Source organism: Coptis chinensis, chromosome 2 (assembly GCF_015680905.1).
Source record: "Coptis chinensis isolate HL-2020 chromosome 2, ASM1568090v1, whole genome shotgun sequence".
NCBI lineage: Eukaryota > Viridiplantae > Streptophyta > Magnoliopsida > Ranunculales > Ranunculaceae > Coptis > Coptis chinensis.
In genome coordinates, this window is record NC_141457.1 from 3,201,651 (window position 1) to 3,219,731 (window position 18,081).

Genomic DNA, 18,081 nt, shown 5'->3' on the forward strand with positions numbered 1-18,081 from the left:
TGTTTTCCACTCCTAAGAACAGTGATAGACTTGGCTTGCTCCTGGTGATGGTCTTGGGTCGAGTTAGAACCTATTTCAAGCTGACCCCTTGGGTTAGCTACTGGTTGACTAGGAAACTTACCTTTCTCTCTCTCATTTAAAGTACTAGCAATCTGACCCATTTGAATTTCCAACTTGGTGAACGATTGTGCTAACTGGGCAAGGGTTTCCTCTAAAGGTGGAGGTTTCGGTGGTTGGGGTGCATACTGCTGCATCGGGTTTGAGTTACCCACGGGCCCTCCCTGATGTATACCTTTAGACCAAGATAAATTAGGGTGGTTACGCCATCCAGGGTTATACGTGTTAGAATAAGGATTATTAACTGGTTTTTCGTACGAATTAAAAGCATTGACTTATGCATTAATGCCAGGGCAATTATCTATAATGTGATCAAGACTTTCATACAACAGACACCCAGGGATTTCAACATTACTAACTGGAGCTAGAGAGTTTGCCTCTTTTTCTACCTCGAGAGCTTCAACTCTTCTAATTAAAGCGGTCATCCTAGCGTTCGTGTCAAATTCCTTGTCAACGTGGAACAAACCCTTATGTGTAGTACTACTAGCCACCTTCTTAGGCTCACGACTAGTTTCCCATTGCTGGACCTTTTTAGAGACTTCTTCTAAAAAGGTCCACTCTCTATCTACAGTTTTATCACAGAAATCTCCAGTACTCATGGTCTCAATCATAACCTTAGAATTAAAATCAAGACCCTCATAGAGAATCTGCACCAGCCTACCCTTTTCTAGGCCATGGTTAGGACACTGCAAGAACATGTCCTTAAACCTCTCCATACACTTCCATAATGACTCTCCATCAGTTTGGCAAAAAGATAATAAGTCTTTTCTGAAAGCAGTCGCTTTATGATTAGGGAAAAAGTTCTTTAAAAACACAATGCATAACTTTTCCCATCCCGTTATAGAATTCGATGGGACAGTGTGAAACCAACTCTTGGCTTTTTCTTTAAGAGAAAATGGGAATAATTTTAATTTTATAGCTTCGTCACTAAATTGTTGAAGCTTAATAGTCCCACAAATATTCTCAAATTCTCTCACATGAAGATATAGATCTTCCTCCTCCGTTCCCCTAAACTTAGGAAGGAGCCCCAGCAGATTGGGCTTCAACTCAAAGTGATTAGCATTGGTTGCAAGGGGAACGATGCAAGATGGTCGGGTTGTCCTAGTAGGATATATATATTCCTTAATAGATCTAGGTACTTGGGCAACCACGTCATTATTATTACCCTCCATGTCAGCAAAAATTGGTGTATTGCCAACAAAAGTTACGGGTACCTCTAACTCTGGATGTCTACTTCTCCCAAGGAGAGTACGTTCAATCTCAGGATCAAACGGTGTAACAGTGAATTCACCAACGCTAGGCACCTCTCTGCTGAACTGTAAAATCAATGAACACACTGATATCCCAAATCTCTGGAGTTTCATCACTTTTAATCAATTAACTCCAATTACTGCAAAATTACCAAAAACGCACTAACTAAATCAAACAAATTAATTAAACGAACTAACTAATATAAAATTGGGTGTAAATAATGTAACATTTACGTGCTTATCAATGGTCATTTGAGCGACATGCGAGTGCCTCAATCCATTTGGACACAAAGTCTACAGGGACTAGAATAGAGAAATCCTTGAGAAATAGGGAAGGGTCGTCCCATAAAATCAATGCCCCAAACATAAAAAAATTCCACAATTAAGATAGGATTTAGGAGCATCATATTGTGTTTGGTAATTCGACCTAGGTGCTGACAACGAATGCAAGCTATGCAATGTTCATATGCATCGCGAAAAAGGGTAGGCCGGTAAAAACCACATTGTAACACCTTGGCTACAGTTTTCTTCCCACTAAAATGACCACCGCACGATTGTTCATGGCAAAAAGATAATACGTCGGTGTGTTCCTAGTCGGAAATGCAGTGACGAATGAGTTGGTCAGAACAATATTTAAAGAGGTAGGAGTCATCCCAGAAATAATATTTAACCGTGGATAAGAACTTTTTACGATCAGGACGTGACCAAGAGGAAGAAACTTCCTCAGTAACTAGGTAGTTAACGATATTCGCGTACCATGGAGAGGAGAAAATGGAGTACAAATATTCGTCTGGGAAAGAATCACAGATGGCTTCAGAATCACTATAAATGTCACTAACCAGCCTTGATAAATGGTTGGCCACGACATTTTCGGTTCCTTTCTTGTCTTTCATTTCCAGGGTGAATTCTTACAAGAGAAGGATCCAGCGGAACAATCGCTGTTTCACGTCCTTTTTCGCGAGTAAGTACTGAAGTGCGGCATGGTCAGTATATACGATGGTGGATTACCCAACTAGGTAAGGGCGAAACTTATCCAAAGCATAGACAACAGCTAGGAACTCTTTATCAGTTGTTGTGTAATTTCGTTGAGTGTCATTAAGAGTTTTACTAGCGTAGTAAATGACAATGGGTTTGTCATCACGTTGTTGGCCTAGGACGGTGCCAATAGCAAAGTCGTTAGCGTCACACATCAGTTCGAATGGTTGAGACCAATAAGGGGGTTGAATGATAGGAGCGGTAGTCAGAGCAGTTTTTAGAGTTTCAAAAGCTTGTTTGCAATTGAAATTAAAATCGAAAACCGCATCTTTAAGTAGGAGATTGGTTAAGGGTCGGGCAACTTTAGAAAAATCCTGAATAAATTGTCTGTAAAACCCAGTGTGGCCTAAAAAGGCACGGATATCACGAACTGTTCGGGGAAAAGGTAGCGAAGCAATTTTAACAATTTTAGCTTTATCAACCTCTATCCCGTTTTTCGAAACAATATGACCTAGAACAAGTCCTTTGGTAACCATGAAATGACACTTCTCCTAATTAAGTACCAGATTTTTCTCTTCGCAACGCGTTAACACTTTAGAAAAGTTGGATAGGCAGGCGTCAAAGGAATTTCCATAAATGGAAAAATCATCCATGAAGACTTCCATATAATGTTCCACCATATCACTGAAAATGTGAAGCATCCAGCGTTGGGAAGTGCTTGGGGCATTGCAAAGACCAAAAGGCATTCGTTTGTATGCAAAGGTTTCGAAGGGACATGTGAAAGTTGTCTTTTCTTGATCGACAGGATCAATGACAATTTGGAAGTAGCCGGAATAGCCATCAAGAAAACAGTAGTAAGCATGACCGACTAGTGGAAAGAATCAAACAGAAAATGACATCATGGAAAGGGAGCCTTCTTTCTTTTCAAGGAAGGAGTATTCTGATCAGATCAGTTCTTGCTAGTGTACCAATTTACAATATGTCAATCTATAGGTGGCCGATCAAGGTAACTAAGGAGGTCGAAACGATTTTAAGGAATTTCTTGTGGACTGGTGACCCAAAGGAAAGGAAGGCTATCACCGTCAAATGGGAAAACTGCTGCAAACCTCTCAAAGAGGGTGGTCTGGGTATTAAGAAGCTTAGAGAAGTAAATCTATCACTTCTCATGAAGCTTGGTTGGCACTTGGTTAATGGTAAAGATGACTTTGCACTCTTCATGCAAAAATTTTTTTTTACTAGATATGGACCAATGATTAAGAACTATAAACCTTCTTCTATATGGAGTGGGATTAAATGGGCTCTATTAGAGGTCAGACCAAGATATCAGTGGATAGTTGCCAACGGAGAGAGTATTGATTTGTGGAGGGATCCATGGCCGAAAGTGGGTACTCTACAAAATATGTTAAGTCTCTCAAACGCACAGCTTAAGGGATGCAGGTCCAAACTATCTAGTATCATTCAAGACAAGAAGTGGTGCTTACCAACATTCTTCAAAAGTTAGACCAACATGGGGTGGATGAGTCAATTTTTCCAGCTATTTTAGTCGATGAGGAAGACTTCACTATATGGAAACCTGATCCAAAAGGTAAATTCTAAGTAAAGTCGGCATTCGAAGAAATTCGAAAGAAAAATCAAACAATCAGTTGGCATAGGAAAGTTTGGAATAGGTGTATACCCCCCAAATATTCAGCAATTGCTTGGAAGCTGATGAACAATTATGCTGCGACTCATAAGAAGATAAGGGAGAAGAAGATGCCTACGGTGTCAAGGTGCTACCTTTGTAAAAGCAATGCAAAAGATTTAAACCACATTCTATGGCACTGTCCATTTACAAAACAAATGTGGAACTGGGTAGCCTCCAAGTTCAAGACGAAGCGGAGACTTCAACGGCTTCAATGCGGCAGTGAATCAGTTGAGGAATACGAGTAGTTTAACAAAAGAATTGTGGAATACAAGTGTGGTAGCAGGCATGGTGTCGTTATGGAAGCATAGGAACAAAATTTGCTTCGAAGAGGAGACGGTATCTTTAAATAAATGTCAAATATTCATTACAAGTCAAGTGAGTTATGCAAGGCAATTTTCTAAAGGTCACATGTGGAGTAATGGATATGACAAAGAAGTTGCAATGAACTGGGGTGTTCTGATCAAATTAGGTAGAGCTCCAAAGATGAGAGAATGTGAGTGGCTGGCTCCCCATGGCGACATCATCAAGATTAAATCTGACAGTGCCTCACGAGGTAATCCAGGCAATGCTGGCATAGGTTTTGTTTTTAGAAATAGTAATTGCGTAATTCTTTTGGTGCTGGCTAAGGGAATAGGGGTGGAAACAAACTTTACAACTGAATGCAACGCTATTGTTGAATCAGTGGAGGTGGCCATTGCTAAGAATTGGTGCTCTCTATGGATTGAATCGGACTCAATGCCTGTGGTGAAGGCCTTTGCCTCGGGCAATATTCCATGGAACCTTATTGCCAGATGGCAACAATGTAAAACTAGACTGAAATATTGCTTGATCTCTCACACTTGGAGAGAATGGAATTTTGTAGCAGACTTGGCGGCAAAATTTGGTGCGAGTCTGGACAAGGATTTTTATATGGTGCATGAAGGGAGACCCCCGTGGTTATATAAATGGGAGGTTCCTGGAATGAAGTACTATAGATTTGAATGATCTAAGGATGGTGTGTATTGCATACAACCATCCCAATCACCTTGTAACTGTCTTTTCTAGTTTCATTAATACAATTCTTTCTTATCCAGCAAAAGAAAAAAGCTAGACATTCTAGCATCTGGTCAATAAATGGAAGAGGGAAGTGATCTTTACGTGTCCTGGCATTAAGTTTGTGATAGTCAATGCAAATTCTCCATTTTAATAGAAAGTGAGTGGGGATGCATTCACCATTTTCATTTTGTACAACTTGAATCCCAGACTTTTTGGGAACAACATGGACAGGACTAACCCAGTCACTATCAGAGATAGGGTATATGATACCCACATCAAGTAAACGTAAAACTTCCTTCCTCACCACCTCTTTCATGGCAGGATTAAGGTGATGTTGCGGTTCTCGCGATGTCTTTGTGCCGTCATCCAGATGTATGCGATGGGTGCATACACTAGGGTTTATTCATTTGATATAATCTAAGGACCAACCGATAGCGGAGCGGTGTTCACGAATCAAACGTGCTTCTTCGTCGGTAGTCAAGTGAGAAGAAATTATTATAGGGTGACTACCATCGGGATCGAGATGCCCGTACTTCAAATCAGAGGGTAGTGGTTTTAAATCCGGAGTTGGAGGATTGGGGATCAAGGATTCGTGAGTGATCGTGTCTTCAATGGAAAAGAGCGAGTCAGGTTCATCTGGATCGGTTGGTATTGCAGCAGTAGGGTCAAATAGAGGTACTGAATCTATTAATGCATGGACATCCTTAATCTATGAGTCATCGTCAAACTCAAGATTATCAAAAGAAAGAAATTGGTGTACCTCGTCTGGGGGAAGAGATTTGTGGAATAATCGTGTGCCAGACTCTCAACCAAGCTAATCTCACCCTCCATTATAGGATCGGGAAATTGTTTCATTAATTTGAACACGTTGACTTCGACAGAAAGGTTTTTGAAAGACAATGTCATTGAACCATCCCGACAATTGATGAGAGCGTTAGCAGTTGCAAGAAATGGACATCCCAAAATGATAGGAATGGAGTCACAGGCTACTTCGGTATCTAGAATGACAAAATCAATTGAGTAGTAAAAATCTTAGACCTTGACTATGACATTTTCTACTATGCCCTTTGGGTACTTGATGGAGCGATCCGCGAGTTGCGGAGTCATATTGGTAGGTTTTAATTCATGAAGACCTAACTTCTTAAATAAGTAGTAGGGAAGTACGTTAACACTGGCACCTAGGTCTAAAAGTGCGGTAGTAGTATACTTATCGCCCAACGTGCATGGTACAGTTGGTCGACCTGGGTCTTTGTATTTAACCACACCATTGGTAGAAGTAATTGAGGGAAACTGCTCAGTGGGGAACGCTTGTTGAGGAACATTCGTTCATCGTTTGTTGGTGCACATGTCCTTCAAAAACTTGGCATGCTTGGGAAAATACTTAAGTGCGTCGAGAAAAGGTAGGTTTATGGTCAAATTTTTGAAGGTTTCTCGGATCTCATCAAAATGTTTGTCAGGTTTGTTCTTTGCCAAACGGGCAGGGAACTGAGCTTTTGGGCGGAATCGTGCATATGGATCAGTGGCGTCTTTCCCTAGGGACGTGGGTGTGGATTTGGAAGGAACAATTTCGTCCACTATAGGTTGCAAGGTAGGAGTTGGAAGGACGTTAGCCGTGGCTTCCGTCGATTTGACGTCTAGCATACCTATGTGATTGTCGACGGTTCAGCCAGAACGAATAGTGGTCATGCCATTTACCTCACCCTGGCTGGGATTACTAGATCTTGGTGCATTGTTGAGTTCAAAAGTAGTGTTTGTGGGCTTAGGGTTTGGAACTACTTGGCCAGGAAACACGCCCTTTTGACTTTTATCCTGTGCTAACAGCTGAAGAAATTGTAGGATAGATGTTAGGATTTGATTCTGTTGATTCATGTTAGTCAGAAAAGTTTCAGCTGTTTTATCGGCAGTGGATTGTACCAGTGGAGTAGCAAGAACAATTGTTCACGGTTATCGTTTACGGGTTGATTTTGGTAGCCATATCCTTGATTAGCGGGAACAATGTTGCGGTTGTTTTGGTACCCTATATTTGTGTTGTTGGGAAAATGACTTTGCCCTTGCTAGAATTGCAGAGGATTTCCTTGACGGTAGGAATTGTAGTTCGCGGGTGGTCGTACAGGAGCGTTGTTGACACCCAGAGGAGTTTGTTGTTGAGCAGAGGGGCCCCAAGCCAAATTCAGATGTTGTCGCCAAAGTGCATTAGGGATGTTGAAAGCACAAGCCTCTTCAGATGGTTGGGAAGGGCACTCGTACACCAAAGCACAATAAGAATCGGCGTGCTCAGGACTTAAGCAAAGAAGACATGGGGAAGCATTGGCAGCCATGACTTGTTTAGGTTTTTTATCATTTACTTGAACCGAAAGAGCATCGACCTTTTTTTGTTAGGGACTCGATCAGAGTTTTTAATTCCGGATCGGGTTTGACCTCGAACATAGACGTAACTTTGGTAGGAGTGTCTTTAGAAGATCTGGAAGAATCAGTGTTTCCCCAATGGTTGCTCCGTGAAGCCTGTTTCTCAAGAAAAGTGTATGCTTCAGTAGTGCCTTTGTCCATGGAACAACTGCCATTCATGATATCTAATGTTTCCTTTTGATGGTCAGAGAGACCATTAAAGAATGAACGGACTAAAACAGTGGTGTCGAGTTGATGATGGGGACATTCGAAAAGCAGATCAGTAAATCTGCTCCATGCTTCTGAAAAGGATTCCTGGGGATGCTAGCGAAAGAATTGAATCTTTTGAAGCATTTCTGTAGTTCTCTTCTAAGTATAGAACTTCATCATGAAGGATTGTACAAGCTTGGCCCATGTGTCAAGGGATTACGGTGCTTCGCCTGCGAGCCAAACTGAAGCTTTATCAGCTAAGGTGAAGGGAAATTAAACAACCTAAGCAAGACTTGTTCTTTGGTAACGATAGGATGGTGGAACGTGTTGGCCACTGTTTGAATCCGACGAAGGTGATTGTATGGTTTTTCATGGTCTAAACCATGGTAAACAGGTAATAACCCGAAAACATTGGGTGGAATGCGAAAATCACCTTCAATCTTATCGAGTTTAATGTAGGAAGCAGGTCCTTCCTGTAAGGCGGTATAGAAGTCCCAAAGGGGCTTCTCTACTGTGGGATTTTCCTGGGTCATAACTATGGGAGTTAATGGCAACTGAGATACTTGACAAGGTTGGTTTATGGGAGGAGAACTATGTCTAGGGGATAACTTATGCAGTTGTTTCTCGTATTTGTGATGACGATATGTAAGTTCAAATTCCTTATTAGTTCCAGACCGTAGTCTCATGCAACACAAATTTCAATTCAAGGTTCATAAGGAACGAATTATGACAGGAGGATTAAGAATTATGGAAGGAGAGAGATGAAGCATGTCTTCCTGAACTGTTGCTAAGTTGAGCAGGTAAGCTAGGATAACGTGGAAATATTCTAGCAGCCAGGTCACATGAGAGAATTGAGGGAGGTTGTCCGTGCAAGCATGTTCCTTAATTAGGTAACCTCAATCTTTCACATTTGCTAGACACTGATGGAATAGGAAGATGATTGATGATGGTAGATTATGTGATTATTATTAATATGATTATGATAAAATTTTTATTATTAGGATTTTTTTTTTACTGTACGTAATTAATGTATTATGGAGACGTGATTACGAAACATGCAATTAAAGATGAGAGATGTGAAAATAGAAAACTAAACATACAATTAACACATGCTAGTTTTACACATGAAGTCTACACATGCAACTCTATATTACTTGTACGTGAATAGAAACACGTCCTACGCATGCAATAATCTATAGCTATCGATACGTGCAACTATATGTGAGCTAGGGGAATGTCGAGAACGTACTCATGCAAAGTAATGTCGCGTACGTGAATGGATGTAACATATACGTATAAAAATACTCTAAGCAGGTGGTTTGAAATCACGTAGATGTCCAAATATATTCGAATCATATTAACCGTGTTAACGTCAATAACCACATATACTTAGGAAACTTTTATAAATGCAAGAGTTCGCATGCCATCATACTAATATGCGAAGTAAAACCGGGTATAGCAATCAACCAAATAAATATCCTCGACAATTTTTGAGGAGTTTAAGAATTTGAAACCTGGCGTCCCGCTTTTCCTCGTATACGATCGAATTAGCTCTGGAGCTTGGGAACTTACTGGAAGTTGGATGAATAGGTTACATAGTCCACAATAGTACGGAGAATTGAAATAACTTAGGCTTGAAAACTGGAGTGTAAATACTCCAGGTCAGTCTCGCGCGCTACCAACAAAGTCTCGTCTGAGACTATGAGAGCAGTGCAGTAATTCAACTTCCATAGAGTCGCGCGCGACACATTTTGGGTCTCTTGCGAGACTATTCTGGAGCATCAGCACTCCAAACTTGTACAATCTCAATCATTTTGGGACCGGATGCATAATCTACACGTAATTCCTAATAAGTAGTGATTCTGGACCATAAAGGCGTCAATTCAGATTCTCACACGAGCATCATAACCCTCCCCCTGAGGGGGGGGGGGGGTTTAGCTCAAGGTCATTGGATGATTAATTGAATTCATTGTATATAGTAAATATGTAAATGAATCACAGGAATTAAACTTGCAAAGAAAATGAAATTTATTAAAGTAAACTTACAGTACTGGAAGCTGGCTGAGAAGCTACTGGAAGGGAAGTACAAAAACACGAAATGAAAATGAAAGCAAAAAACTAAAGACCCCCCCTAACTAAGGTCCTCCCAAATATATATATAGCCCCTGTCTCCGTATATGGCCTAAGCCATTTAATTCTCATTCAGCAAAACACCAAACCTTGTTTCACAAGGTTTGTCCTTTGTTTCCAAATAAAACAGAACTTTGTTCTTTTATGTTTTGTTTTTTCCCCAATTCATTTCATGAATTGAATTGTCTCGTGTTTTCATAGGCGAGGTGGCACACAATTGTGATCAACACTTGCCACCTGCCTATGCTGACTTGTCATGCCTTTTGGCCCCGCAGAGTGGGTCCACGTGGTGTGTCCAATGGCGGCGCCAATTTTTGTGTTTTTACAACTTTCTATCTTTGCGTAGAGTTCGTCGCCCTGGTTGTTCTGGCAGTTCACTAGCCGAAGTCGGCGTTCAGGTTTGAAAGATGTGAGCTACGAAAGTTTGCTGCTTATTTAAATGTGGACCCATTCTGCACTGGTTTTGTCCCTCTGGAATCTTTGGCTCTAGTCAGGTTTTGTTGGGCTTCACTGGGGCTGAGTGGGAAGACTTCAAGTATTCCAATATTCTCGTACTTCGATGCATGTTTTATCATCATATTCATGATAATTACGAAAACCTGTAAAAGTACAAAAATATAATTATTTCATGATTATTAAGCACCTAATTGACCAAAATGCTATGTCTCTCGGGGTTTAATATTACAGTTTTGGGTGTTTATCACTAAGTCTGAAAAATCTACTTTCAATTTACTAGGGGTTAAATATCTCTTCTAGCAAAAGTACACAAAACTGACCAAGTGTTATGGTGGTGCCTTGATAAAGAATTCTATCAACAAGAACTATGTCCGAGCATAATGAATAGTCTTAGCGGTAATGAAATCAATAATATCAACTATCTATCAAACTCAACACTAAGCAGTATAGAATCTATATCCCAGATTCATCATTAAAATTCATTTTTCTCATGCTACTGATATAGAAACAAAAAATTTTTATTTTTTTTTTTGAAAACTAATTTTCGAAATTCATTTCTCAAGTACACACCCCCATACTTATGCATGTATTGACCTCAATGTATAAAGAAGTAAATGAAATGGATGATAAAAAGGTAGGATATTATCATTGATGCCGAATATCAATATTTTGATCTTTCTCTGTCATATAAAGGTTAAGCTCACAAAATAGAGAAAATCAAATACAATTAGTTCAAATAATTAGTCCTCATAATCATGTATCAGTTTATTATTATTATTATTATTATTATTATTTTTTTTAGACCAACCTAGCTTACGCACTCTCCTCTTACGCGCAAATGAACTTTTACCGAACCCTACACAAGCGATAGAAATAATCTTCCTTTGAAGCTCAACGGGGAGTAAATCCCACAAACTAATAGGTGGTGAACACTTAGGTTTCCATCTCAAAACTGATCTCTCAACAACATGCTTGCTTCCTGTAGACATTTTATACTCGGTCTACTAGAGTTATGAGACTTTGACTCTGGCGCTTGCAACTACTTTCAGTAAAGGATAAAGTTATGAAAATCTAAGGGGCCAGCTATCGGTGGCACTTATACTAATGAGATCCTAAGGAGTCAAGCTTACAACGCTTGCCTTCCTCATGCAAAAAACTTAAACTAGACAGAGTAACAGGTTCAGCAAGACATAGAATGTAATTTTTAAGGTGTGTAGGTAACTTACCCCAATTTTCCGCTTCAACAGTGGTCTGATAGACCAAATCCTTAAGAAAAACAGCATCCACATCTCCAATAGATAACTCCAGAAAAGGCTTCAGTCGATGAGCGTTGACTTTGAAACGAGTCCTTTTTTTTATGTCTTCTACATAAATAGCTCCAAAAGGTGTGACATGTCTTACTACAAACGGTCCCATTGACCTTGCCTCCTTTTTTGTGTGTGTAGATAATATATGGATGATGTAGATAGATGATGGTCGTTGAACAAAATAGAAACATATCAAAACCTAATTATCCCTCAATAAGTAAATGATGAGTAGGGTATCGTTTCACTTTTAAGTGTATGTTTATATGAAGGGAAGGACTGGAAAGGGGGTTTGAGAGATTAAAAACTATTATTATAGATTTTAGATTATAATGCTAAACTAAACTAAACTAACTAAACTATTGATAATTTATAAGAGAGGGAATTCAAGAGATTAGAATCCACCAATATTTTTGATTCAATAATGATAAGCACCCAAAACTGTAGTTTTAACCCTGTAACAGTCATACTTTTAGACCAATTATGTGAGTAATAATTAAGAGTTAACACTGATTACGTGTTTTTATGCATTTCAGGTTTCAAAGTCTATTATGTGCAGAAATATGCCACTTTAGTGAGATAAAGGAGCAAAGGTCGGTTACTAAGTAGTTCCATGATTAAAGGCCAAGATTCAAGAAGACAAAGCCTTCCTAAAGCCCGGTCAAAAGCTGAAAAGTCGACACGAGCAGAAACAGCACACAAGTCAGCAGAACTTTCGAAGGCCGTATCTTTGGACTCAGACCTCGGAATGGGGCCTACCTTATGCCAAAACGACCGGCTCGGAAAGAGCTTTCCAATGGTCCAAGCCTTGACCCAATCAGAGGAGCAAAAGTGGATGAAACGTCTGTTGAAGCCAACTGTAGCTGAAGAGGCCTTTTTGGACTGAAAGAATTGGGTTTTGGGCCTGATTCTCTGGCCTAAAACATGGCTCCAAGCCCATGCACGATTTTTGGATCTGAAAGTATAAAAACCAAAGTTTAGCTCTTTGTTAATGGTAGCTAGTTAGACCTAAACAATATAGATAATTCTAGATCTAGTTTCCAGTATTTTAATTAAGTTTTAGTTCCATTTTCAATTCTTGTTTTAGATTAAGTCTTTGAATCATTGTTCTTGATTGATTAGATAAATAAAATAGTTATTTTGTTAATTTCGATTTTTGTCATCTCAATTTATAGATCTAGTTTTAATTCTTGTTGATTATCATTTCGTAGTTTAAGTAGATTGAAACATTGTTAGTTAATTTAGTTAAGTTAGAATTTTAATATGATGAGTAGTTATAATTCAATGGGAAATGATGGTTTGATGACTCAAGGCTAAAACCTCAATTAGAGGGGTTGATGAAGCTTTGATGAAAACTTAGTGGTATAGTGTAGAAACATTGTAGAATCTATTCCACTCTAGAAGGTCGTGATTCGCCATAAGAATGGGTGGACGACCTCACATGCTAGTTAGTATTTGGTAGAAATGCCATGAACACTAGGGATTAGAACTCGAAATTCTTGCCGTAAGAACGTAAGAATCAAGATACAAGAATCTATGCTAGGTTATTAAGTTGGATTCGAGGTGGATTCAATTCCCCTCTAATCCTTTATCTAGATTCAAAAACAATCATATTTCCATAGTATTCGTAATTTAAATTCACATAATCAATTTCATATTGTATCGTAGTATAACACCCTTCGTAAAGCTCTCATTAGACTTAAGACCGACTAATTAGATTAGAAAACATTCCATGCTAGAGCACTAGTAGTGGAACGAATTTGTTACTCCACTCTATTTCGATAGAATTGAGAGTAGAAACTTTGATAAAGAAAGACACATAGATAGTTTTAGTTTACTTACGTTTTGAGTTCATCGTTCATTTCCTAGGTCAACTATTCAATTTTATCTTTTATCAAATGGCGCCGCTGCCATCTTAGTTGCACTTTAGCATTGTTTTCATAGTAGAATTAGTCATTTTTAAGTCCCATTAAACCCACCCACCCTTGTTTGATTCATACTGTGGTTATCCGCTTTGCCGCGTTGAAAAATTCCGCGACAAAATTACACCGAAGCGATCACGCTTATAAGGGCGCACTGCGCCTATAGTCCGAACACGAGCACAACCCACCCTCATACCGAGTGTGACCCGCCCTAAGTTACTGGACCACGAGCGTGACCCGCGCTAAGTTACTGGAACACGGAGCGCGACCGCGCCCTATGCGAGCGCACCTGCGCCCTAAGCAAAATTTTCCGGATTTCTACAGGTTTGTTTCGAACTTCGATTTTTAAGTTTTTCAGTGTTCTAACTTGTTATTTACACTGAACACGCGTAAACAAGACGCTATTCATAAGCGAAGCAAGGCCGCTATCAGGTATTCCTTTCTTCCATACCTCGCATCCCCAGTTAGAGGTTCATACTAATATATCAAGATTGTTTGGATTGTTGTCGTGTTTAGACTTAGACTTGCATGAGATTAAGGTCTGGTCGGAGAAAAACACCGAACGTAATTAACCGTCAACATCAACAAACAAATCTATCGAGTATACCAATCACTACACCTCTAGCTACTATTCCACCAACCACGCAGGACATAATGGCTGAAGAAAGAGAGACTCCTCTCTCCGACTTTTACAAAGCCTTGAGCGATAGCCCTAAATCTTGCATCGTTCTAGCAGACCCAGTGGGGGATTTTCGAATTCCCCCAAACATATTTAATTTGTTACCCGTTTTCCATGGTTTAGACCATGAAAAACCTTATCAACACATGCGTAGGATTGAACAAGTCCTTACAACATTCCATCATCCTACGGTTGGTGCGGAACAAATTAAACTGAGGGTATTCCCTTTCACCTTAGCCGATAAAGGCGTCTTGTTAAGCGCCCAAAGCGCTAACTCTGTGGACTCGTGGGCTAAACTTGTTCAATTTGTTTATGGAACATTTTACCTACCCCTAAAGACGGATGAGATGCTTTCCAAGATTCATTTTTTCCGACAAAATCCTCATGAATCATTTTTTGAGGCTTGGAATCGTTTCACCGATCTGCTTATTGAGTGTCCACACCATAACCTAGCAAAAGACACGTTAGTTCGTGCCTTTTTCAAAGGACTTCAACATTACCATAAAGAAGTCCTTGACATAATGAATGGGGTAGTTTCTAAGTAAAGGAGCCTCGAAGGCTTACAAATTTTAGAAGATCAAACTAAACGTAATAACAATTGGGGGTGATGATATCCCCGCTGCATAGTTCTTCTTCAACAGTTAAGGCATGTCACCGGTATGTTTGAGATGAAACCAGATCTAGAACTTAAAATTTAATCGAATCTCTAACTAAAAAGGTTGAGGCTATTTTTGTGCAACAAAAGCCTATCCCCGTCATGAATGTTAACTCCAACCCATGTAATGTACGTTTTGAGTCTTGAGCACCCCGACTCCTATTGTCCTCTAAGCCTATGAACAACAACAATTAGAGCAAGATAATGTTTACTCCATTAATAACTATCCTATTCCTAATGCCCCATGGAGACAACATCCCAACTTTAGTTGGCAAAACAATCAACAAGTTTCACCTCCAGGGTCTAATAACCAAAATGTTAGGCAAGCAAACAACTATAATCAAGCTCCACCTAGGCAAGGCCAGGGACTAAGTCAAGGAAATTATAATAATTATAACAACCAAGCGTAACCACGACAAGGTTTAGCACAAGGTCAGGGTAATTATAATAGTTATAATACCAATAGAGGTATCGTTCCGGTTAACAATAGTAACTATCACAACCCACCCAAAAATAATCAACGTGAGATAGTTCCAGTCGCACCACCTGTGACTACTACACAATCACATCCGGATCGTGATAGGCGCCTTTATACAAGTTACCCAACAACTATTCCAATCAATGACTCAATCAAACCAACAGATCTTACAATCCATAAATCGGGGCATACAACAAGGTTAGCCCAAGAGAAAGCCCAACCAAAAGGCGTGTTTCCGTGACAAGCCATACCCAACCCTAAAACAACAAAAAACACTTTTGAGGTAAACGGTAATACTAGTACGGAAACGACAATAGTAGGTGACTGAATGCCATCACCACTCTCGTTGCGGAAGAGTGGTTGATAACAAAGTAACTATGCCTATAGTTACCCCATCAAGATACTCCTACACCGGATATCGAACTAGATGCGAAGTAAAACTGAAGACCCTACCATCGTAGAGGTACCGGTTAAACAACAAACTAAGAAACGTAAAGCCAAGGTAACACAAAGCAAAGTCGAGCCATACGCTAAATATAGAGCAAAACCACCATTTCCTCAGAAGTTAGCCATGCTAACCAGGGATACAAACTTTGAGGAGATTAGGAACATTTTCAAGAATCTAACGATAAACCTTCCTTTTCTCGAAGCTATTAAAAAGCTCCCTAACCACGCTAAGTTTCTAAAAGAGTTGTGCACTACTAGGAGTAAGACCAACATACCTAAAGACGCCTTTTTAACTGAACAGTTCCCAACTTTATCCGAAAATAATGGAATCGTTAAGTACAAGGACCCTGGTCGTCTTACTGTAAAATGCACCTTAGGAGATTCCTACACGACGACCGCTTTATTAGACCTGGGGGCGAGTGTTAACTTACTCCCGTATTACTTGTATAAACAAATAGGTCTACAGGAAATGCAACCTACAAAAATAACGTTGCAATTAGCGGACATGTCAATTAAGTATCCTAAGGGTGTAGTGGAAAACGTGCTTGTTAAGGTTCAAGATTTTTACTATCCTGCTGATTTTGTTATCCTCGATATAGAAGTCGCCAACGACTCATGACCGATCATCTTAAAGCCTCTTCTTAGCAACCGCCAACGACTTATAAATTGCGCGATGGTAAGATGTCCTTATCTTTTGGCCATCTTACGGTTGAGGTAAATGTTTTAAAATGATGAAACAATTACCAGATTCGCCTATATAGATGGGGAGGTTAGCATGATCGAGAGCTTAGCTCAAGATTATTTTAACAACACGTTTCCACGAAAACAATATGTACAAATTCCTTTCTTTTGGAACTTCAGATTTTGTAAATGACTCCTACTTAGAGGAAGTCAACACCATCCTTGAGTCCACACCAATTGTAGACACTTCGGTTGCTCCACATATTGAGTATGAAGACTTGTTACCTAAGCAAGTATTCATTATGCAAAATGAGGACCCCGACGAAACATCTATTAATTTTCCTTCCACCCCAGTGCTTAAACCCCTTCCCCCAGAGTTAAAATATATTCAACTTGATCCGAATGGTAGTCATCTGGTAATTATATCTTCTCTGTTATCTAAGAATGAAGAGACACGTTTAATCCGGGTGATTAGGGAACATCGGTCTACGATTGGTTGGTCCCTAGCCGACATTAAGGGAATTGACCTTAATATTTGCACTCATCGTATCCATTTGGAGGATAACGCGTAGACTTCTCGCGAACCTCAGCGTCGCTTGAACCCAGCCATGAAAGAGATGGTTAGGGAAGAAGTCTTACGATTACTCGATGCGGGTATCATATACCTAATCTCTGATAGCGAATGGGTAAGCCCCATTCATGTAGTTCCTAAGAAATCGAGAGTTACCATGGTACGTAACGGGAAGGGTGACTATGTTGTCACACAAGGCCCTATAAAATGGAGGATCTGTATTGATTACAGACGTTTAAATGCTATGACACGAAAAGATCACTTTCCCTTACCTTTTATAGATCAAATGCTCGAGCGCCTAGCTGGTCATGCTTTTTATTGTTTTACGGATGGCTACTCGGGCTATTTTCAGATTATTATTGATATTGATGACCAAGAAAAGACTACCTTCACATGTCCCTTTGGAGCGTATGCCTATAAAGCGAATGCCTTTTGGCCTTTGTAATGCTCTGGAACCTTCCGGTGTATGCTTCATATATTTAGTGACATGGTAGAGCTTTATGGAAGTTTTCATGGATGATTTTTCTATCTATGGAGACTCCTTCACAGATCGTTTGTCTAACCTCGTCTAAGGTTTTTTGACGGTGTGAAGAAAAGAGCCTCGCTTTTAAACTGGGAAAAGTGTCATTTCATGGTGAAAAAGGGCATAGTACTAGGTCACATTGTATCTAGTGATGGCATCGAAGTAGATAAGGCCAAACTAGATAAGATAGAGACTCTACCTAAACCATGGACTGTCCGTGATATTAGAGCCTTTCTAGGCCATGCAGGTTTTTATAGGCGGTTTATTAAAGACTTCTCGAAAATAGCTAGGCCTTTAACTAATCTGCTTTTGAAAGATGCAATCTTTGATTTTAATTTTAACTGTACGCAGGCTTTTGAAACTTTAAAAGCCGCCCTAACCTTTGCACCAATTATACAGCCTCCCGATTGGTCTAAACCTTTCGAACTCATGTGTGATGCTAGTGACTATGTAGTTGGTGCAGTCTTGGGACAAAAACTAGATAATAAGTCCACTGTTATTTATTATGCTAGTAAAACCTTAAACGATGCTCAACGGAATTATTCAACTACAGAAAAAGAATTCTTAGCTGTCATTTAT

General features: G+C 39.7%; 1 protein-coding gene across 1 annotated transcript; it reads left to right on the top strand.

Annotated features, from left to right (window-relative positions):
- Positions 1-4,434: 4,434 nt before the first annotated feature.
- On the top strand, positions 4,435-5,010 carry LOC147514388 (uncharacterized). Its single transcript, XM_086592574.1, has one exon. It carries the CDS (start codon positions 4,435-4,437, stop codon positions 5,008-5,010), a length of 576 nt encoding a protein of 191 aa, XP_086448700.1.
- Positions 5,011-18,081: the final 13,071 nt, after the last annotated feature.